The 24537-nt window shown below is 39.5% G+C and overlaps 1 protein-coding gene across 2 annotated transcripts in view; it reads right to left on the bottom strand.

Annotated features, from left to right (window-relative positions):
* Positions 1–24537, bottom strand: part of MELK (maternal embryonic leucine zipper kinase) — a 40160-nt gene that overhangs the window by 12268 nt on the left and 3355 nt on the right. The window contains exons 2-10 of one of the 2 annotated variants that reach the window (XM_039344810.1): positions 20128–20212; positions 15096–15181; positions 13603–13719; positions 10152–10295; positions 9225–9293; positions 7659–7751; positions 5638–5736; positions 1656–1724; positions 733–831 (exon numbers count right to left, since the gene is read on the bottom strand). In XM_039344810.1, the coding sequence (XP_039200744.1) occupies positions 733–831; positions 1656–1724; positions 5638–5736; positions 7659–7751; positions 9225–9293; positions 10152–10295; positions 13603–13719; positions 15096–15181; positions 20128–20212 (861 nt within the window). The remainder of the gene's footprint in view (positions 1–732; positions 832–1655; positions 1725–5637; positions 5737–7658; positions 7752–9224; positions 9294–10151; positions 10296–13602; positions 13720–15095; positions 15182–20127; positions 20213–24537) is intronic. The other variant, XM_039344811.1, reaches the window with a different exon arrangement.

Here is a 24537-nt window from a genome sequence, read left to right as displayed (position 1 = left end):
TGTATTTTGAAGTGGGAGAGCTAGAGAAAGCCAAGAATGCCAGTTCTGACAGGTAAGAGGAGGTAAACACTGAGGGGGGGGGGTTTGGGGGGGGCACAGGAGAGCAGTAGGATAAAGTCCTTAATTTCAAGTGGCCTATCCAAATGACTCACCCCACAGTCTTCTGAGAGCCTTCTTAAGATCTGTGCTTACTGTCCAGGATAATGTGTGTTAATCAGAATAGATAATGCAGGCCAAGCAATCTAATCTGGAATGGAAGGCACTTTCCTACCAATTATGTCTTCAGAGAATCAGGGCCAGGGAAATGTTCACGGGGAAAAAACATTTATTTTGACAACTGCCCAGTTTGATTGGTATTGAATAGCTTTTAAATTATATTAAATAGTCTAGTATTAGATATAAAAGAAAGCCATAGCTGAAGTGAGTACTTTATATTGCTCTTCCCCAAATCCAAGTGTCATGTACATTTTGACAAATTGTAATAGCAACTGCTAGAATAACGGTGTCTCTTGATTTTGCCCTAGAAACTCAGAGGTACAAGATTGCTCAGCAGAGAATTTTCCATACAAGAATAGCATGGTACCTATCATGTTATTCAGAATGTTTAAGTTCTTAACCCAAAAATTTTTAATAGTAAGTTTCCTTTGCAATTGGTGGTTAAAGCATTGACTAATCACATCAACCTAGGTTTTCCTAGATATGCTCTCATTAATGTAAAATTAATCAACTCACTGGATATTTACTTTGCCACAGGACACCAAAGGAATAGCCCTGCATGAGCCAGGGATGATTTAAAAGATGCTTCACCATAATCCGTTTCTTTGGGTCCACCTAGTGGTCAAGAAAAGAAATACAAGTTAAAATATAGACAACTGATAGATACAGGTAGTCTGACTTACAACAGTTTGTTTAGTGACCATTCAAGTTACGACAACACTGAAAAAAATTGACTTATGGCCATTTTTCACACTTAATCTATACTACAGCATCCCCATAGTCATGTGATTTACATTCAGATGCTTGATAACTGGTTCATATTTATGACGGTGGCAGTGTCCTGGGGTCATGTGATCAGCTTTTGCAACCTTCTGACAAGCAAAGTCAATGGGGGAAGCCCGATTCACTTAACAACCGTGTTACTAATTTAACAATTGCAGTGATTCACTTAAGAACTGTGGCAAGAAAAGTCGTAACATGGGGCAAAACTCACTGAACAAATTTCTCACTTAGCAGCATAAATTCTGGGCTCAGTTGTGGTCGTAACTTGAGGACTACTTGCATAGGGATTAGAAAAGATATCACCGCACTGACCAGCAACTAAGAGAGGTCAGTGCTGTTAAGACCAGCATCCATAGTTTTTCAGGCATTATAGCACTTATTCTTGAGGCCTGAATGGTTTTGCTCTCTGAGGTAAATTATTCTATCTGAGCTAGTTGAACAACTGTACAGGAAATGGGTCTGCTGACTTTTAGCTACAATAGTGTAATAGAACTTCCATATTCAAAGGCAGAGTACCTCAATACTAGCTGTAGATTAACAGAACAATGGAAGGGCATCATTGTAATAAAAGATTGACAGAAGCAGAGTGGAAGAGTTGAACTGAGTATGGAAATGTCTGTGATCCAGTGAGACCTTTTCTTGGGTCTGAGACTTACCTGCAACATCTGTTGCAGAAGCAGGATACTGCCAGGTGAAAGCCATTTGGTGACATCATATTTCCCCCTCTGTAGAAAAAAAAAGAGATTACAGTTGCATGAACTGTTTTTCCAATTTTACATCATTCACAAATTCATGAGTGTTCGCTTTATTTCTTCTTTAACATCATTTAAATATATTAACACTGAGTGCAATTGGGCAGACCCACACATATTGTTACTTATTTTCATTTGATTGACTTTTCTCTCTCATGTACCTTATGTATTGATCCTTAACTACAAATAAATGAGTTAAAGAGCATTAGGCCCATAATAAGATTTCAAAGCACCCTGCCTGATACCTCAACTTTAGAAAAGAAATAACCGATGAGCACTCTTTAAGTCCTATGTGAACAAGCTATGTTTCTACTTAATTGCCACACCATCGAGCCCATAGCTAGTTTGCTAATGAGAATCTCACAGAGTATTTTGTCAAATACTTTGCTAAAGACATCCTATGTCTACTGCATTTCCTAAAGCAACAGAAAAAGATGCCCAGTTAAACAATGAAAAATTATTGGTAAAATCCATGCTGGTTTCTAATTATTACTGCATTGTTTTCAAGCTGCTTATTGATCAATCATTTTGTGGTCTGCTCTAAAATCTTCTGACATAGAAAGCACAGTCTGACCTTTTTCTGATTTAATCTCCAAATATCTAAGTTGTTCGTGTAATTCAGCAGTTAGAGAAAAGTATAAAAGTGAGCTAAGAAACTGGGTGCAAAAGAGATACTTGGAAAGAGTGGAGATAGAAAAAACAAGTATGGACTTTTTAAACCTGTATTCTCCTTTTACCTTTTTAAAATTAATTTTCCTTTCTGTTTGTGTATATGCGTACACACATACACATGTAAAATGCTTTATAAAAAATAACAAAAGTTAATGATACATTGCAGTCTGTATTTTGAAAGATGAAAGATGGCTACATTTAAAAAAAAACACAGAAAATTTAACTGTGAAGTTTTCCCATTAATTTACTGAACATCCACAATATACCTCCATTTGTTTCTTTTTACTGGTTTAGATTGTCAACTGTTTATGAGAACAGAAAAAATATTGTATTTTGGCTTCTGTAAAATTATCATCAAATTTTATTTTTCCAGGATCTTCCACAAATGTATTTAACATGATATAGAAAAGGATTTTTGCTATTTTGAACTCATTGTTGTCTTTTTTATTACCATAAGGATTCTCTTTTTCGCTTACCATCCAATTAGTTAAGATGGATAAGGCTGCTGTACTTTTGAATTAGTTAGTGCTTAAGTATGAGCAGATCTGGGTCCGATATGTGGAGAACATGTTGACACAAATCTTACAACCTGGGATATTTCTTATACTACAACATATATGATGCTATCTAGCTATGAATCAGAAAGAATCTCGTAACATCTTTTTCAGACTAATACATTTTACTAAAAGGCATAAGCAGATAATTTCACAAAAGCTTAGGCCTTTTCATAAAACTTGTCAATATCAGACTCTCTCAATTGTTGGCTGCCATAGATTAACACAGCCTTCCTCTTGCAATGCCTGGCTATGTTAAGTCTTAATATGCTTTTGTTGTTTTGGTTTAGCATCGTGTACAAATCCAGTCACCATTCTTGTGAAGCAGGTAATGTTTATACTAAAGCATATACTGAATGTATGAATTCAGTAATTGGGGGTTATTGAATACAGTAAGTGTTGGAATATTCATGAGCAGGAAGAGTCATGTGGTAACTCAGTCAGCCAATGTGAAGAAAGTGCTACTGAGTCTGTGCAAAAGGGTATTGTGTTAGAAGCTGAATTTTCAGTCTCAGGTTTGTCTCTGTATCTCTCTGTAAGAAGTCTTCATTGAGCTATGTTGCTGTAAAGAAGAATGTATGGTATTGTAAATATTTTGATATGAATATAAAGAAATTTATTTGAATCAGCTAAATGCAGTCAACTGTGAGAGCTTCTGATTTATTTTTTCACCAACAGAGAAATTAAAATTCTCTAACAGTAAGCCCCAGGAAGCTACAGCTAGCCCCTGACTTACAACCACTTGTTTAGGTACACTTCAAAATTACACTGGCACTGAAAAAAGGGACTTACAACCAGTTTTCTCACAACTGTTGCAGCATCCTCATGGTCACATAATCAAAATTCTGGAGCTTGGCAACTGGCATGTATTTATTACAGTTATACTGTCCCAAAGTCAGGTGATCACCATTTGTAACTTTCCCAGATAGCTTCTGACAAACAAAGGCCCTGGGGAAAGCCAGATTCGCTTAACGACCGCATGATTCCATTAACAACTGCAGTGATTCACTTAACAACAGTGGCAAAAGGTTGTAAAGTGGGGCAAAATTCACTTAACAACCGCCTTGCTTAGCAACCAAAATTTTGAGCTCAATTGCAGTCATAATTCGAGGACTACATGTAAGGTCTTCCATATATAGGTAGGCCTTGGCTTATTATCACAATGGAGCCCAAAATTTCTATTGCTAAGGCAAGACGGTTGTTAAATGAGTTTTGCCCCATTTTATAACCTTTCTTGCTACAGTTAAGTAAATAACTGCAGTTGTTAAATTAGTAACACAGTTGTTAAGTGACTCTGGCTTCCCTACTGGCTTTGCTTGTCAGAATATCGCAAAAGGTGATCACACGACCCTGGGACACGGCAACTGTCATAAACACGAGTCAGGTGTCAAGAGTCTGACTTTTGATCACGTGACCATGGGGATGCTGTAATAGTCGTAAGTCTGAAAAACGGCTATGAGTTCATTTTTTCAGTGCCGTTGTAACTTCAAACAGTCACTAAACGAACTGTTTTAAGTCAAGGACTACCTATATTACAAATGATTCTGGGAGAGAACTGGAAACTATCGGCATCCACAGCATAGGATCTGCCCGTCAAAGGGGCTTATCAGGGAACAACACAAAGAATACTCCAGATAATAAGTTACTACTATACATCAGGGGTTCCCAACCCCCGGTCCGTGGGCCAGTACCAGGCTGCAGCATGCCGGCAACTGGTCCGCACAAACAAGCAAAGCCCCATCCGCAAGATGCAGGCAGCACACAAAACCAGGCACCCTCCAGTCTGCGGAAAAACCTCTCTCCATGGGACCGGTCCCTGGTGCCCAAAAGGTTGGGGACCTCTGCTATACATGACTTGCACCGGCTGGAACTCTTGATTGTTCGGCTGAAGCTAAAACTACTAACCGAAGCATCCAGGCAATTGCGTACATGGATCACAGGATGTACAGCAAATCAAGAGACATGCAAGGCATATGAATTGAGCCCACAGTCACAGCTGCTTCATTTTTAAGTGGTTGAATCTGAATGCATTTCAGCATCTTTTCCTCCCCAAAATTGATCCCAACTGATATTCAGCGTGCTACCCAATCTAATGTCTTTTAATACTGAGCTTTGCCTGTTTTCCCAGGATATCTTTGCTTTTTACAGGCAGTTGGGAGATAGGAAAAGAGGCAGGTTAAAGAAAAACCCTGCAGTGTCTAGAAATAACCAAGTTTTCCACTCTACAGGAGGCTAGTACCCTTCATTTCATTCCATAATCTTCCCATTTCTCAATAACCCCCTGAAAAAGCAAGAAAATATTACCAGGAAAAAAGATGGAATTACACACCAGGCCAGGGTGCAAGAGAAGAAATTGTCCAAAGCAAATTTGATTCTGTGGGTGTTTATAACTCCTATCTATCATCATGAGGAGTGAGAAGAGGAGACAGATCATTTGAACTTCTTGTGCTAAAATATTATTACGACTTTGGAGTAGTAAGATAACATTAGCATTTTAGTTGTAAGATGATTCCACTATGGAGCTTCCAAGCAACTTTTTGTAAGATCAGCAAGTACAAAGATGCCCAGAATTCTCCTTTTGGAAACAGATCTCTCCCACAAAAACTCCATAAATCTGTGTTTCAACAGAAAGCCCTGGATCCTGAAAATGGGATACGTACCACAATTTTCCTGTAGAGCGCCATCATGTTATCATCGTCAAATGGTAGAAATCCACAAAGGAGAGCATACAGAAGGACTCCCATGCTCCAGATATCTGCCTGAGATAAGAGTGATAAAAAAGTAAGGCATGGCAACATCACATTCCACTAAATTGTGAAACAGCTTTGAGAACTTTCAGGTCATTTTCAACCGGGAACCTGGAAAAACAAACTGGCTAAACTCTTGTGATGCTTAGTGGGCGGCTAAGCCCTCAAGGTTGAACAATTCTATGCCCTATATTTAAGATGTCGAGCATGTCATCCCAGTGAACAGGAAGACTCTAGTGTTGGAGTTGGAGAGAGGTGGATGATTGCCATTTTTTAAAAGTGTCATAGAATCTCCGCATTGAAAAGCAGTTTTTTTTTTTTTGTCTGCAGTTCACAGTTGATAGTATCAGCATGGAAACAAGGCTAAAAGTTATGTTGAAGGGAAACAACACATTCTTGAAAGGGAAGCAGCAAACCTCAGCGTTTCTCTCTAGTTTCCAAAGTGCTCCAAAATCACAACTGTGGGCAAGGACACAGGCAAGAGAAGCAGTTGGTAAAGAAAAACTGAGGGAAGGGCTAATGCAGCCATATCACCTCTGCTGACTTGATGTCCCAAGTCAGACATCACCTCAGTCAGCAGCAGCAGAACCACTCCCAGCTCTGCCAGTCTCCTTTCTCCTCTTTAGGAAAAGCTGGAGAAGGAAGACCCTCAGAGGGCTCAGGCACACGGCCACTGTAGTGTGGGGAAGAAGTGGCCATCCTCAGTTGCAACAACCCGGAGGGCTCTCACATCCATTCAGCACTGGAGGATCTCTTCTGATAGGTGTACGTATGCTCTCAAAAGGGATTTTTAATTTCAGGACAATGTAGGAGAACGAGGCAAAGATTTGGATTGAATCCAATCCATTTCTGAATCCATTAACGGCAAGTGTCTTCTAGGACCAGGAATTCTATCACTCCAGCTAATTTACACCACCCACATCCTTCTAGTTGTCTACCAAGCCTCTGCAGACCTGATGGATTTTGCACAGCACTCTGCAGTATTATCAGCTATGTATGCCATCACAGTACAGATCTAGCACACAGCATGCAGAGAACCTAAAGAAAAGCCGCGGTCTGCCATGATTTCGTAAATAGACACACACTTGCATTTTAAAATATAAGCAGCTCCATCCCTAAAATGGAAGCAATGAAATTATACAAGAATATGCACTTTTAGCATAAAAAAAAATATCTCTCTTTTCCAGTCAATGGAAGAAGCGGCAGCTTTTTAAAAATTCTTCGTGATGCATTTCAGATACGGGTTTGATCAATGCAGAGGAAAGAGCATTGGGGCTGGGTGGCTTTCAGGTCTTCGGGAAGGCAACTGAGTCAGCCCTCCTCTCCAGTACAGGTAGTCCTCAAATTACAAACTATTCATTTAGAGGCCACCTGAAGTTACAACGGCACTGAAAAAAGGGAGTTACAAGAGGTCCTTGCACTTATGACTGTTGCAGCATCCCCATGGTCAAGTGATCGAAATTCAGGCACTTGGCAACTGGCATATATTTGTGATGGTTGCAACATCCTGGAGTCATGTAATTGTCGTTTGTGACCTTCCCAGCCGATTTCCACCAAGCAAAGTCACAGGACTGGATTTATTAAATGACAGCATGATCGACTTAACTGTAGTAATTCTCTTAACAACTGGGGTCACAAAACTGAGCATGACTCATTTAACCCCCTTGCTGAGCAATTCTGGTCCCAATTGAAGGTGAGAAGACAGGGAGAAAAGCTGCAGGACAGAAAAGGGTGACCAGTAACCAAAGAAAAGATTTGGGGGGGGGGGCGGAAACAAGTACCCTATCTCTACATAATCATGGCTTCGTGAGGTTATCCCTTTTTAAAACGTATATATTGTTAGATTTATACAGTGGTCCCATTGGGAAGAAAATCTGAAAGAGTTCAGTTGAGAGGCTGATAAAAAGTAGAGGCCACAGGCCCTATGACAATACCTCTGAGCCAATATAAGCTTTGCCCTGAATTAACTCTGGTGCTGCATAGGCAGGGCTTCCACAGCATGTGTTCAGATGATAATCCAGACCCCCCTACGAAAGGAACAAAAAGAATAAGCAAAATCCGCAACACAGAACGGGCACTTCACCTCTGTAGGAAAACTGAATTTAGTAGATCTTGCCAGCTTAAATACCGGAGCTCCTAAGAGAAAAACAGAATGACTTCTCACACTTAGGCTTCTCGACACAATTTATCTTTAGTCTGTTTGCTGTCTTTATCTGGCATGCACGGTATAAAAGCAGGTTGCATTTAGTGGGCGTTTGAATAATGGCATTTTTGACTCAGATTGTAAATTGAGACCATGCTGTGCCTAATGCAACCCAAAATTCAGCTAATGAGAAGCTAGTGCTTGTGCAAGTTGGGGTTTTAGATGCCGCTGAACTTTGTGCATTCAGAATGGAGAAAAGATTCCATCATAGGAAAATAATGCAAGTTTTTTTCTTAAAAAAGATGTTTGTTATTACATTTGAGTAAAAAGAAGATGTGGGTATGACTGAAATTGGTGTAGAAATTTGTTTTTACTTTTCTTTCTATAACTACCCTGTGGCCTTTTTTAAAGCATACATTTAAAGTGTAAGGAAGAAAAAAAGCTTTGGAAGACTGAGATCCAGATCCAGATATTCTAAACCAATATTGTATTGTGCTATTAGGCATTTGATCAGTTGTTTAATTTTTTTTTTTTTTTTTGGCCTTCAGGTCAGTGCTGGCCTCTGCTTGGAAAAATCTCTGCAGTTTTCCTGGCAAGATTTAAAAGTAGTATGACCTTTGCCTGCTTCTGGAGGTTGAGAAAAAGTGACTGGCCCAAGGTCATCCAGCTGGCTTTGTGCCTAAAGCAGGACTAGAACTCACGGTTGTACAGTTTCTATCCTGGCGCCTTAAACCATTATGCCAAACTCATTCTCTGTTGAAACTAAGACTAAAATTCTGTCACACACAGACGATTGACCTTCAGGACATTAGTGGGAGTGCTATGATGGAAAGATGTCAAGGTTCCGACTGACGAACCCAACAAAGTAAGCATAGCTGAGACGATCCAATCTCTAATGCAAAACTTTATTGAGCACATCATTTTGGCACAGATGAAAGGAAAAGCAGCTCTGGTTAATTGGTGCCAAAATCAGTATATTAAAAGTATAGCGTCTCCCTCCCTCCTAACAGTGCAGGTCACATTGTCCAATGAAGTGTCAGACAATTATTATAAGGGAGTGTTTTAGTTCTCAGTAAACAATTCTTGAGTGATCTTGGTTCTCACAGTTTGGCAGCCCGATGTCTGAAGCCTGCATTCCATTCTTTCCTCCCCTCCCCCTGAATATGTAGGCAAGCTAAGAAGCAGTAATGGATGCCACAGCAAAGGTATTCTTCGAGGCTTGACAGAAGAATCCAAACAGAACGTAGTAGCAAATACAGGTATGATTTGTTTGCAGATGAAATTGCAGACTTCTTGTCTGATACTTTATTATTTTGGGGGGGCAAAGAAACTCTAGCAAAATTATGCTTATACTCACCCTTGGTTTTGCACAGAGCCCAAAGTCTATCAACTTCAAGTTATGCTCAGCATCAATCAACAGGTTTTCCTAAAAGAAGAACAATGACAGATTGGAACAAGTACAATGAGGCATAGCAGAAGAGTAATTCTACGGGCAATAAAGGTAGCTCCTTCTATGGAAGCCTCCAGCTCAATCAAATGCACACCTATACAAACACACCCTGAATAGCTGGCTTAGCCAAAATTTGAGATCTTGCAAAAAGAGAATGTAAAGATGTAGGAAGAGGTCTTGGAAGGTCAGAAGTCTAGAAAATATGAGTCTTTCTCTAGGGCAGTGCTTCTCAACCTTGGCGACTTTAAGACGGGTGGACTCCAACTCTCAGAATTGAAATTTTGGGATTTGAAGTCTGCACACCTTGAAGCTGCTAAGGTTGAGAAACTGCTCTAGGGAGAGACAACAAAGCAGACACTGGACTGGGGAAACAACAGAAGAGGAAATTAAATAAAAGTTTGAAGCGTGCAGAGAAGACAATGTACCAAGGCAAAAAGAGGGCTAGTTTAAAAAGTGAGAAAAGATTTTTAGGCTCTAAGCGAAAGTAAAAGAAGCAGACAAGGAAGAGGAATGGGCAAGGAGAAGTGCAAGGCAAGAGAGAAGCCAAGGAAAAGCTAGAAGTTTCATAAGAAAGACTAGGCAGTCAAACTCGGAGGTCCATGGGTGGCAGATCAAAGAATTTTGAACTCAGAAGGCATTTTGTGATTTCCACTGCAGCCCGGGAGCAACAGATGTGATGGCAGTGAGGCTTTTTATAAACGGGCTTGAATCTGTCATGTAGTTCTTTGGCTGCAGGCTGACAGAAATAAAAGCAGCAGCCAGCAGTGAAGACCATCTGGGCGCCAACGTAGATTTGGCTTATTATTCCAGGAACAGTCGGCTGTCTACACTTACTGGCTTGAGGTCCCTGTGAGCGTATCCCTGGCTGTGTACATAGGCAATTGCAGCTACAATCTGACGAAAAAAGACGCGGGCTTCATCTTCAGCTAAGCGGTCCTTTGCAATTATGTAATCAAAGAGCTCTCCTCCAGGGCAGTACTGCAGAGGAAAGAAGCATTCATGTTTGGGAAAAATTGGTTAGCTTGGGATTACAAAAAAACCAAAAAACTCTCAACAACAACAACACGAAATGAAACAAAAGAAATGTTACTAGCTGTCCCAAAAACATTTAAGACAGGAAAAACAATCAACATTTAATAGAACCTCTTTTCCAAGGTCGGACAGACAGCTGAGAGATGCAGCCCACTTATTAATTTGTCAAGGTTTACATGTTATTGGCATGTGAAACTGATATGAATGGTGGACATGCCCAGAGCCAAAAGCATATCACTCCTGTTCAACAAAAGAGACAGAGTAATCCTATCCAGGGAACTCCATGGAGGGCAAAATCAGATAGATTCTTTGCTTTCTTTCTTCATCCACTTATAAACCAGCCTAGAACTAAGGAAACATTTCCTGACAGAACAATTAATCAGTGGAATGACTTGACTCCAGAAGTTGTGGGTGCTCCGAGTTGGGGAGATTTTTAAGAAAAGATTGGACAACCATTTTGTCTGAAATGGTATAGGTTTCCTGTTTGAACAGGGAGTTGGACTAGAAGACCTCCAAGATCCCTTCCAATTCTGCATTCTGTTATGTTGCTTGAGCAGCACAGAATTTAAGCATGAAGACAAACAACTTTTCAAACATCTGGAAATTTTAACAACAAAAGGTAAGTTTCTGTTCTCTCTTCCCCAGCAACAACAGATGCCTACTGAAGGAAAAAAATTAGAGTACACCCACCCATAAAGACATAATTGTTAATTCTTCCTTCAACTTAGGAGTTGGGTTCTTTGGTAAGATAATTTATCACAATGGTGTAAGTTTTAGACTGAAGACTGAGATATCCAAGGTTCAAATTCCACCTGACCTGGCTCTCAGAGGAAAGATCAGATAATAAATTCAATTTATAATGATATTAGTAATTCCTGATCCCTTATTCATTTTGGTTTTTAACCTAGCTGGACTTGCAAAAAGTGCTAAATAGTTTGGTTAGGAACAGGGATAGGAAACCACCATGGAATCCAAGGGCTTTAGACTCTCCTGAAAAGTAAGAAGTAGGGAACCCCAATCCACTTCTATATTTGCCAGGAAAATATGTATACATTTGTTAAATTCAATCTCTGCAAAATACTGCAGATATTATCTTTGTAAAAATTACTCCAATAGAATTATTGAAATTTACAATATGTTTGTTTTTTATTTAAAAAAAAGAAAAGAAAAATAGGGTATCTTTTTGCCAGAGCAAACTATCTGACAGATTAAAAAAAAAAAATCCCATCAATTATTACCCAAACCACATTTTTAACAGCTCCTAGGGTCCCTTTCAACTATACTTCTGAGCTGTAGATTCAGAATATGTTTAAAACACTGTAGTAAGAATCCTACAATTGGCTTAAAACGAATATATATTCTAAAAAAAAAGCCAAGAAGAAAACATTATCCTATTTGGTTTTTTAAAAATAATTTTTATTACAAGATTTTATATATATAATGGGAAATTGATTCAAAGTAAAAATATAGATGTGAAAAAGAAAAAAGAAAAGAACAAAAAAGAATAAAAAAAAGAATAAAATAAAATAAAATTACAAAAAAAGAAAAATATATATAAAGAAGGGACTTTAATCTTCCTCTTGGCTGTTATACATATAATTTTAATCAACCCCCCCTAAGATTATTATTAAGATCTTTCTATGTTTGTGCTTATAATAATATCACTGCAGTAATCATGTAATGAAATAATTTTCCATGACCCTTTTCAAACTGTCCTAAAAGCAAAAGCTTCAGCTGAATATTAATCTTTAAAATCCTCTATATCAATGTATATATTTGAATTCAAAAATGTTTCTTCATGTTTTTCACATTTCTAACATACAGTACATTTGGAATGTCTTTATACATTCTAGATAAATTCTGTGGCATCATGTACCAATGATACATCATTTTATAAAATTTCTCTTTAATATCATAAAGCAGACATGTCAAACTTGAGACATCATGTGACATCGTGCGACGTATCAGAACCTTTTCCCCATTGCCGGCAGTGGGGTGGGCGTGGTTACCTTATGACTTGTCCGGCCCACACGCCGGCAGTTTGACACCCCTGTCATAAAGAAATGCTCAGCCAGGCAAAGAGGAGGAATCAAGTGGGGAGTTAGCCTTAAATCATTGCACAGCCGCAAAAGATTCAGGACTGACTCTCTCCCCCCCACAAGCTCCATAGAATCTTATTTATCTGTTCCCAGAGGAGGCAAGAATCTGGGGAGATTCCTGCATTATAAGTAGAATTGTAATAAAGTAATCAACTTGAACTCTTCACATGTTGATCTATTGCTTGTGCCTGACAATAATATAAATTTTAACTCTTTTGACCACATACAGTATTTCCCCATTGATCCACCTGTATATTATAACCCAAACTAGCACTGATGATGTTACCTAGTTAGTGTAACGAAACACCTTCAAGAAAACAAGTAAGCTCAGAGAGCACCAAGGACCCCTTATAACCAAAATTCTTAGTCTACTATCACACATTGTACGACACATTTATCATACATTGCCCAGTTCTTCCATTTCAAACTTCAGCGTAAGTTTATATATGTTAGCAATTACACATTCATCATCAGTACACAATTACACTTCAAATTCTTATTTTGCTCCACAACGTAAATCTTTTTATCCATTTTAAATCTTTTTGGTAACTGTAAATGGAAACAAATCATTCACAACTATATCTTTATACCATTAGTTGCTATTTTAATTTAATTTTATATTCCCCTTGATGATTAAGGCAAATATTAAAAAGAGAAAGTAAATGAAAGAAAAAAGAAAAAGGGAGGGGGAGGAGAAAAGGAAAAATATCTATAACAAAAGAAAAAAACCAAAAGAAAAAAAAGTATAGAAATAAATGAATTCCCATTCATCAAGACAAGTACAACATTTTCAGTAACTCAACACTAATAGTTCAACCAAAATCTCTTCATCCCATATCTCACCTTTTATCTACTGGCAAATAATAAAATCTCATTTTTCAATCTTCATCAGCAAAACAATTTCAATTTTTTTTTATGTTACACAATACCTTGTCATTTTCGCTCTAAAAAAAAAACTCGCAAGGATGTCTAATCCTTACCCAGAAGTCCAACAGCCGCCTACTATTTGCTATAAAACATTTGGATGTATAAATCCAGTGTTTGCTAAAGAAACTTATAAATACATCAGGCAGCTACAAGAATCCAGAGCAATTCCACTAGTATAACAGAATTGTGATGTAAATTGTAAAAATGTATGAGGTTTTATATCTTACCTCTAAAACCATAAAGATCTTCTTTGGTGTCTCAATTACATGGTACAGACGGCAGATATTCTGGTGGCTTAAGCTCTTCATTGCTTCAATTTCAGTTTTTATACGAGGTAAGTCATCCTAACAAATGAAAGATTCATGCCATATCCAGGTCATTTTATGTCAAAATAAATAAGATGAAAAGCATTTGTTTGCTTACTTCTTCTTTCCCTATTTTTTGGCTTTTTGTGTCCCAATATTTCTATGTGCACAGGTAACTGTTTTGTTCTTTAATCTCTGCCCAGCTTTAGGTCTGTTTTAACTGCTTAGTTTTTGTTCTAGCGAAAATTTCTCTGCAGAAAATAAATACTTAGTGATATTTGTCTCGTCTGTCTTTCTTCTGTCTAACCGAGTATTTTTCAAATTTGACAACTTTAAAATGTGTGAAATTCAATCCCCAGAATTCCCCAGGCAGAGGTCCACACATCCTAAAATTGTCAGGTTTGAAAAATACTTGTCTAATCCAACATAAAGGTAAAAGTCAAGACAAGGGGAAAGGAGCTATTCTGAGCAATTTGTGTGCCATTCTTCAAGTGCATGGTTTCAGGAAAAAATACAGCATGTGATGAGAAACATTGCCCATGTTTCATTTGATCAAACCCCGTTCCCCAATTCAGAATTAATGTATGCTGGCCTGAGAGATGAAAAGGTCTAAATCAAGAACAAGGTTTGGCTGTCAAGATACCCAAACCATGTTTCTTACAATTACTTTTAAGAGCACCTTATCAAGATCACCGTGTATTGGGCCACAACTGAATTTTAAAAAGGAGAACATTGAATAGGAAGGAAGAATCTGAAATAAAGGCAGTCTAGCCTAATGAAAGCAGCTAAGCAGAATTAGATACAATACTCAGGCTGGGATCACAACTCTCCATGGGCTTAATTGAGCCAGCTGATCTTCCTCAAATATCATGACCTTTAATATTCTACATCTTGCTGGGACCAGCTTGTTTCCAAAAGGAGCTAAATATTTTGAAATACTTAGGTCTGATGACACTAAAAGAGAGAATATTTTCTGAAGGCAGAGCTTCATTTAGGAAGAGAGATTGGGGGTACCACTTCAGTTTCCCATGGAATAAGTATCCCGGCTTATTTCATCTTTCAGAGAAAGAATTCCTTGGTCTGAAACTCATTATGATGTCTAGTCTATCAAGTCTTTAGAGGTGGACAATTTGACCTTTGGATTATAGTAGTTTGCCTTTTGTATCCAACATACAATTCTACCATTAGCAAGTATCCAACTAGCATTATTGTCTAAATATCATTAACGGAATGCCAAATGTTAGGTCTCAGTTAATGCAAAATGTGGCCCAAGAGATTTTATTATATTCCAAACTTCTTAAGGTTCCAAATCATTTAGGTCAAAAACCACCTTAACAACTTCCAATTAATGAGCTGTATGATTAGAAACAGTATTTGTACGTATGAAACTAATATTCCCTTTCTTAGAAACTCACCCCCAGAGTCAGCTTGTCCATTATTTTTACTGCAACTTGTTCACCAGTAAGTAAGTGACGAGCCAGTTTAACTTTTGCAAAGCCACCTACAGTAAGGAAAAGAAAAGCCCACCATGATTCATAATTAGCATTTATATTTAATTCTACCTTGATTACAGTGATTATTAGCTAGTATTGGTTATGTCAAAACTCCTCCTCTCCAAGGACAGCTTGTAACTATTTAACAAAGGAGCTCTTAAAGCACCTGTTCAACTATATGTCTAGTATATCCTCTATTTCAGTGGTGGCAAACCTGTGGCATGTGTGCCAGAGGTGGCACGCAGAGCCCTCTCTGTGGGCACGCGGGCTGTTGCCCCAGCCCTGCCTCCCCACACAGCCCCCTCTTCACCAGCAGCTCTCCCCCAGGAGAATTGCCCCCAGGCATGGCCCACACGGAGCAGCACAGCCAAAGACATAGCAGCCAGGCAGTGGGGACAAGACTCTGCCCTCAAGCCCCGTTGCACGCAAATGATGCTGAGGGGTGCAGGTGGAGGCAGTGGCTGCCATGGCGCTGCAGAGCCACTTGGGCGATCTGCGATGGGCTGTGGAGGCAGTAGGTGGCCCTGCGGGGGACAGTGGGTGGCAGGTGGTTTTGGGGAACTCGGTGTCTAAAAAGTTTGCCATCACTGCTCTATTTCATAATAATGTCTTATATTTAAATCTGCAGATTACTCTTTTAGCAAAGCAGATCTTCCTGTAATAGGCTTAGGGCTTTATTCCTGTTATCCGTATGATGCTATTGCTGCCCCTAGAATGCCCTCACAAAATTCAACTCTTTGAGAAAGGCCAAGGCATCTTGGAATTTGGAAAGCAAGAGATCAGAAACATTCAAAATATCTGTGAAACTAAGAAAAAGGAGAGGATGTTACCTAGTTTGGAAAACAACCAAGCTCAGAGAGCACCAAGGACCCCTCAGGAGAAGATGTAACAGGTCTGAAGGAAGACAGCCTGATCATGTAAGATGGAGTTGTGAGTGCAGGAAAATGAAGGTGAAGTTTTATTCATGAATGAAAGGACTGAACTATTTATCAATAAAATATGACTGATTGTGTAGATGCTGTGGGTGCACATAAAAGTAGGAATCCAAATATGGGTGATAGCTGCACATTATGTTCTAGTGAACAGTGATAATGAAAGCACCAGAGATGTGCTTGGAGATAATTACGCAACATTCTGAGGAGGAGAAAAAATTATCCTTCTCAGTGATAGGAATAGATAATGTCACTCATAAGAGTTTCCTTAGGAAAAGGTCTGTTTTAAAATCATGATTTAACCATAAACCTATTCATACAAACAGAGCAACAGAAGGAATATAAATCTAAAAGGAAGATTGTTGTTGATGAAAGAGAATTACTGAAGGTGCCAAGGATTATGAGAGGCTTCAGATATGGGAAAGTCCACTTTTGGTGGTGTCAAATGCATTTTCAGGAAAAAAAAAAAAAAACAAGCATGGAAAACTAAGAATTGAAAGAAATGGGCATGAAAGCAAAATGATGGCAAGTAGAAAAATGTATGAATGATGTATAAAATCATATTAGAAGATAGTTTTCCAAAAGGGAGAATGCAGAAACTAGTTGGAAAATTTTTTAAAAGAATTATGCTGTGGAATGTCATTAAAGACCGTGACGTTATATTAATGGGAAATCTAGAAAAATACATTTGAGGGAATGAAATACAGTAAGCTATGGAAAAATGCAAATTACGAGAATTTTGCTGCAGAAAAAGGTGGAAGAAATATACTGTATAACATAGCAAAAGAGCAGAGTCTGAAAGGTAGAAGGCTAGAGGTCTCAAATCACCTCTTCCAGAGGCTGTTTGGGTCTTTACTGATAGTCCTTGATCACCAACCAGTCCTTCAGTGACTGGTGGAACTTACAATGGTGCTGAAAAAATAACTTTACTGCCAATTTGTGACTGACCTTTACAGCCCTCTCAGTCATATGATTGCTATTACAGTCAGTATGCATTGTCCTTTACCTGACTAGTGGTGTTTTTTTTCCTCCCTCTTTTGCAAAACAGAAACATTGGAGAAGATATTTCAGTGGTGTACACTGTTTGCTCTTCTACACACTGAAAGCAATGTGATTCTGCCAGCAGCAGGAAAAGGTCAGGCAAAGGGGCGACTGGCTACAGAAATCACTTTCTCTCCTCTCCTGCAGAGCAGAGAGATTAGAGAAAAATGTCCAAGATAGTACTGTAAGCTGTTTGTGTAGTGCGCCTGTGGCTCCCAGCCCTAGGCTGTCAGCGCAATCATGTTGCTTTCAACGTGTAGAAGAGCAAACAGCTTACTCTCTTGAGATATCTTTCTCTCCAATGTGTCTGCTCTATGGTGGAGGATAAGAACAGAAAAAGCAATCTCTCCTTTGCCTGACTCTCCCCCTACCCCAGAGCAGAGAGATCGAGAGGGATTTCAAGAAAGTAAGCTGCTTGTTCTTCAACACCTCACAAGTGATGCTATTGCACCAACAATGGGAAAGGTCAGGCAAAGGAGAGATTGCCTACAGAGATCACTTGCTTGTTTTCTCACCCCTCCCCCAGAGTGGAGAGATTGGAGAAACAATTTCAAGAGACTACTGTTGCATAGTATAATCTGTTTACATAGTGTGTAACTATGGCTTCCAGCCACACACTGCTGGGTGCAATCACATTGTTTACAGCAGTGGTTCTCAACTTTTTTAATGCTGTGACCCCCCAACCGGTCATAAGTCAAGGACTAAACCAGTCGTAAGTCGAGGACTACCCAACCGGTCGTAAGTCGAGGACTTTCCCTGACCGGGAGCGCTGCGCATGCGTGGTGCCGCCCCCTGCACCGGCCAAGGTGTGGCTGGCAAGCAGCAGAGACGGAGCAGGCCGACCATCGGCTGGGCCACCAGCTGGCCCAGCCCAAGGGAGGTAAGGCACCTGCCGGAAAAGGGGAAAAAAATGGCGGACAGCCTTGCTTGGCAACCCCCATGAAATGGTTGATTGACCCCAAATGGGGTCGCGACTCATAGGTTGAGAACTGCTGGTTTACAGTGTGCACAAGACTGTAAACGGGCACGGGAGCATTCCAAAGTGCAGAGGAGTGATTAGGAGGGAGACAAAGGTTAAAGGTGTAAAACTGAGTAGTCTTGTCTCTTTTCAGCTAGAAGGCACAGTTGTGGTCAAGTGATTTCCCACTTAGCAACTCCTTTGCTTAGTGCTGTAATTGTCAATCCCAATTAAGTTTGTTAAACGAGCTCTGTCTGCCTACTGCTTTAGGTTGGTGATGTGGTAGTTTCCACTGCCATAAGCCATCCTCCGGAGCAGACATGTCAAACTTGCGACGTTGCGTGATGTATCGGAGCTTTTTCCCCATTGCCAGCAATGGGGTGGGCGCGGTTTCCTCATGACGCATCCAGCCTGCGGGTCGCCAGTCTGACACCCCTGCTCCTGAGGAACCTCATCCGATGTCCTCTCAAGCACTAGTGTGTAAAGGGAAAACAAGGTTTGCACTCTACTTGTGCAGTCAACTCCCCTCTTCTCCAATTACACAAAAATAAATAAAATAAAATGTTTTTTAAAGGAGAAATATTAACTAAAAATATTCAATTTTGAAATCAGGTTATCAGACAATTAACTAATCTTTAATTTAAAAAAGAAAATACAACACACAATACTCTGAACAGACCTTAAGACTGTATTGTGATACCCTGAATGGAGCTTAAGTAATACCAAGCTACTAAAAATACTATTTCCCCACCCCAAAATCCCAGTTAAAAGTACAAGAGATTCTTTATTATTATAATTACAGTAAACTGATATTAGAGAGAAAATGAAGATTAGATACTGGGCCACATACATGAAATATGAGTCAAGGTTGAAATTAAAACCCAGTTTCCTAATTTATGCAGTCAATTAAAGAATCTTAGTCTTAGCACAATGTAAAAAAAGAATCTAAACTCTTACTATAAAGACCTCATAAGGCTTATAACCAATTTCTGCAGAAATAATAGCTTTTTCAAATAGATGTTCCCTTTGCTGTTTAATATTCCTTGTCTTCCCAAAACTCTTCTTGAGATTCCTGCTTTGGGTTCTAGGATGTTTGGGAAGATCTTGCACTCCACTTGTTTCCAGCCTCCATCCAATAATTTCTCCCTTGTTTTAAAGGAAATAAAACATTTTTTTTTTCAATCTCCATGAAAGGAGGGCTGGGGGAATCTCTCTCTGTACCTAGATGACAAATATCACCTCTCCCTTGTAAAGATGTTGAGCCTAAGTGTATAATTCTGAGAGGATATGTATTCAAAATGTATAAGTCCTGACAGCTGGCATGAAATTAAATACATAACAAATGAGTACATAGAAAAATATATTGCAAAGACTAGTCAAAGAGAGCAAGGAATAGTTAATCTTTTTAAAAGACAAGAGAAAATGTAGGAACATTTTTATGGATATAAAAAAACGTTTTAGGGATGAACAGAGCTAAAGAAGGTGTTTCTGAATACAATTAAAATAGAAGTGGTGATTTGGGATGAAATAAAATAATAACTTTATTGTCACTTTAAATGTACACTAATCAGCATACATTAAAATGAAATTTCACTGCATTCATTGCACTCAAGGGTTTGCTAGGGGTTTTAAATTGAAATGTTATAAATGTCCATAAAGAAATCAATGTATGAAAATGTTGAAAAATGGTAAGAATGAAGATCTAGGCAGTATTACCAGAGAAATATTAAAATGTAGATGTTTTTCTTAGGAATAATCACCAGTTTGCTTTGTTTAATTGAACAATGCAGGGCCAGCTTATAAGCTAATATATCTAGATTCTGCAATAAATCTGAAAATAAAGCTAAAGCGTTGCAATAATCACCTAAAGTATACATATTGGAGACATATTCTTCATTGGAAAATTCAGATCAAAAAGTAGAATAGTAAACTAGCAAAGTTTAAATAGTTCTACTTTGAAATTCATACATGGGTCTGAGATCAGTATATTTCCTACATCTATCTGAAATATTGTGGAGCATACCTGTTCCAATAGTTTCATGAATTTCATAGTATTTGAGAAGTTCTTCATAGTCATCTACAGCCATATTGAAATGGAAAAGTGTTTTCTGGAAGCACAAAACAAAACACCAAATAATCATGAGCTGAATTAACAACAACAACAAAAAATTATCACCAGGCAACTAACAAATATTTCAAAATGTTTAAGTCTGTGTCTGTAAAGCTCCTCAGAGTAATATAATTCAAAGAATAAAGCAGTTTTCTGTAATGTTATAGAGAACAGATAATCAAGGCTCCTTCTTGGTTATATACCATTTATCATACTTGATTTAATTCAGAGAGTCTAGTTTAGCACTTCATCTGAGGCTCCAGTTTTGTCTGGCAAAGATCTATCTGGGCAAGAGCTGGAAAATATGCTTGGAACAAAGGGGATTTTTGATTGTATTGATTAGAAAGAAATGAAGAAATGTTATATTTATACTACCACTTATTAGTTGACAACTTGAGAATAAAGTAATTGGAAACCATTATTTTGCCAGTAAATCCATATTCAGAATCCTCAGCATGAATTACACTTAGGGAATTGTGGGACTAATTGCACAAATGTCCATGGGCATCTATCCATGGGCATCTCCCACAAGGGCCTGAGATAACTGTTTCAGACACAGGATACATTCATCAGCCTTTTGGACAGACTCTGATAAGAACACCTGCAGTAGCCTTGTATCTGGAGAGTGTCTGTTATTTGATACATTGTAACCACCCCTATATACGTCTTTTGATTATGCTGTGTGATGTAAAAACCTTAGTAACAATAAAAGAGGGTGCTGGAGTCAGCTCTGGGCTCTCATCCCGAGATACCTGTCTGCGTGTCTCATTCTCCATGGGAGACCACCACATCTGGTGACCCCGACGTGATCCACTGAAGGATACGTCCCTGCCAACCCTTTACTTATCGCCTGGAATAGGCTTGGTGCACCCGACGAAGTTGCTGGCAACTGACTCCTCTTCGTAAGTATGGGGGGTGGAATGTCTCACGCTCAAAAGCAGCATGTGGAAGAGCTGAGGCTACTTGGCAGGAAAAAATATCTTACTGATCAGGAACAGAAATTAACCCGTCACCTTTCTAAATCTGAGGCTGTCAAATTGCTTGCTTACTTTTGGGCTAACTGCTCATCCTATCCGGAGTCTGGATCTTTAAAAATAGATACATGGAGGAAAATTGGTACTATTCTCCACCAGTCTCCGAGAACCCCCCCAGAGATTTTATGCCTTTGGAAAATTGCCTATACTTTGATTCAAACCTATGCTGAATTGCCTCATCAGCCTTTATTAGATCCTCCACCTTATAAAAATCCGTCTGTTATGTTGGCCACTCCCTTACCCCCTGGAGCTGGTTTTAACCCTTCTGTCCCTGCAAATTTTATGGATTCTGATAAACAGCAAACAACCTCTCCTGTTCCTGCCACGTTGCCTCCTCTCTCCTCTCTCTCTCTCTCTCCTGGAATCATGCGTGGTGCTTTTCAAAAGGCTTTAAACAATGGTGATTTAAGCGTTTCTGAACTATCCGAGACAGAGTTGTTCCCTGTTAATTACCAACAGACTGCTACAGGGTTAATAGTGGGTTGGGAGGCACTTCCCCTGGCTATGATCAGAGAATTGAAAAAGGCTACAAAAGATTATGGCATAACCAGTCCCTATACTAGAGGACTAATACATTCAATTGCTAGTGCATATCGAATGTTGCCTCAAGATTGGAAAGATCTGTTCCGCATGCTTCTTAACGGAACACAATACATAGTCTTTGAATCTGAATATAAAAGAGAGGCACAAAAGAGAGCTAATCACCCAGGTTCACAATACACAGCAGAACAACTCTTTGGAGAAGGCAATTTTACTACCCTTAATGCTCAAGCTCAAACTTTTACTCCCTTTGCATTTCCTATCATTAATGCTTGTGTTCTTTCTGCCATGGCTTGTGTTGATGAGTCTGGCACCCCGATTCAATCTTTTTCTGCCATTCACCAAACTGCAACTGAATCCTATGCAGACTTTGTGAATTGCCTGCAAGTTGCCATTGAGCATCAAATTTCAAACAGAGATGCAGCAAATGAAATCCTCATAAAATTGGCTTATGAATATGCAAATGCAGACTGCCAGTCCATTCTTAAACCAATTGTTTCCAGTCCCACGGCCACTCTGGCAGACTTTCTTAAAGCCTGTCGCATTGTGGGAACCAATGCTTTTCAAATGGACACTCTTGCAGCTGCAATCCAAAAGGGGAATCAACCCCAAGGCACTTGCTTCAATTATACTCTTCAGATGTATTGCAACTTTCTCTTGCTGACTGGGCAGGATCTGTTTCCTGTCATATTCCCTCTGACCCTTGCTTCCAACTCCTTAATAATGTTTCAATTTCTCTGCATTCTCCCATTTCCTCCTTTCCCATTCCTAATGCTGTCACCCTGTACGTTGATGGTAGCAAGACTTATGGTTCATGTGTATGGAAGGAGGGTGAACAATGGCACACAAAAATTACTCCTCCTCAAACTTCTGCTCAGCGTGCTGAACTTGCTGCTACAATATTGGCCTTACAAACTTTTTCTTCTGAACCTTTTAATCTTATTTTAGATAGTCTTTATGTATATAAAGTTCTCACCTCTTTATCTGATTCATATGTGTCACCCTCACTGGATGACTCTCTCTTCAGTCTACTTCTCACACTCCAATCCCTTCTTCATTCCCGCTCTACTTGTTTTTTTCCTGAGAAGTCACCAACCTTTCCCTGGTATTATCTCCGAAGGCAATGCCAAGGCGGATGCTGCCGCTTCGGCTGCCTCCACTCACCAGGACGTTTCTGTCCTTGTTTTATCTCCCATAACCCCATGGGACAGCCATTCATATTTTCATCAAAATAAGAAGGCTTTAATGAAACAATTTTCTTTAACAGCTACGGAGGCTGCGGCTATCATACAACAATGTCCCACCTGCAGCCTCCAAGCACACTCTGTTCCTCAAGGGGTCAACCCAAGAGGGACGCAGAGCTGTCAACTTTGGCAAATGGATGTTACACAATATTTGCCATTTGCCCCTTGGAAATACTTGCATGTTTCCATTGACACCTATTCAGGTTTTATTATGGCCACCCCTCAAAGGGGTGAGTCTGCTAAACATGTTATTAATCATTGTATTCGTACTTTTTCTACCCTGGGCAATCCAAAAGAAATTAAGACTGATAACTCTCCTGCTTATACCAGCACCTCCTTTGCGCAGTTTTGCTCTCGCTGGTCTATTATTCATAAATTTGGCATTCCATATAACTCCACTGGTCAAGCGATCGTGGAACGAGCCAATCAGACCGTAAAAAGGGCTCTAGACATGCATGCAAAAAAGAAAGGAGAAAATACCCCCGGCTTGCCTGGGATACAAAACACTCTTAATCTTGTACTTTTTACCTTAAACTTTTTGAATGTTTCTGGCACCCCTGGCTCAACTGCCGCAAGCAGGCATTTTTCTGCTTCTCCCACAGATTCTTCACGCCCCCAGGTATACTATCGACGTTTGCCTGATCCCACCTGGAAAGGGCCTGCCTCCCTCATTACTTGGGGTCGAGGCTATGCTGCAATAGACGACCATGGCGAGATCATTTGGACTCCAGCTCGTTGTGTTCGTCCTTATATGGCTCAACGTACACCACCTCAGCCAGGCATATGAGGATCAGGGACTGTGGGCTTTTAATGCTTTTGTACGGGATGCCAGGCGCACTGCTCTTACACTTAACGTCACGAACTGTTGGATCTGCATGCAAATTCCTGGTGACAGTCGTGGTGGTCTTATTTTCCATGCCATTCCATTCAATGAAACAGGATGGAAGCAGCTGTGGAGCATAACTACAGAGACATTGAATATGACATATGCTGTGGGTGCTCGTATAATGGAACCTGCCAGATTTTGTTTTTATAGCACAGGACTATTCCGTACTGCCATTTATTTGGGAACTTATAGTAATTGTCAACAAGTTATTATATGGAATTCAGCAAAGAAATGTAAATCCATCAAAAGCAACCTTACTAAGGTAAATGACACTTATCAAAGCAATCAATGGACAAACATCAGTACCTACATGGCTTGCCTTGACATGGAATCCATAATAACATTTGCTAATGAGTCTCACCAGGGTTATTATGAGTTACCCGATATGTGGCTACTATGTGGCCGTAGAGCCTATCGCCAGGTGCCTAAGGATTGGAAAGGCACCTGTACACTGGGCCTTTTGACTCCTGCTATATATGCCTTGCCTCATCTCCCTGATGGACGCCTGCGGAACAAACGTGATACTGGTTCCTCAGATCCACCCCTAACATTGGGTGGTAGTTTAGAGACTCAAATCAGCAGAGGGATTCTACCCAATCTAGGAGTTGCCATGAACTAT

Source organism: Crotalus tigris, unplaced genomic scaffold (genome assembly GCF_016545835.1).
Source record: "Crotalus tigris isolate CLP2741 ecotype Arizona unplaced genomic scaffold, ASM1654583v1 scf7180000017939.2460400, whole genome shotgun sequence".
In the NCBI taxonomy this organism is placed as follows: Eukaryota; Metazoa; Chordata; class Lepidosauria; order Squamata; family Viperidae; genus Crotalus; species Crotalus tigris.
Note: the sequence above shows the minus strand (reverse complement) of the source record. Positions and strands in the feature narration are given on the sequence as shown.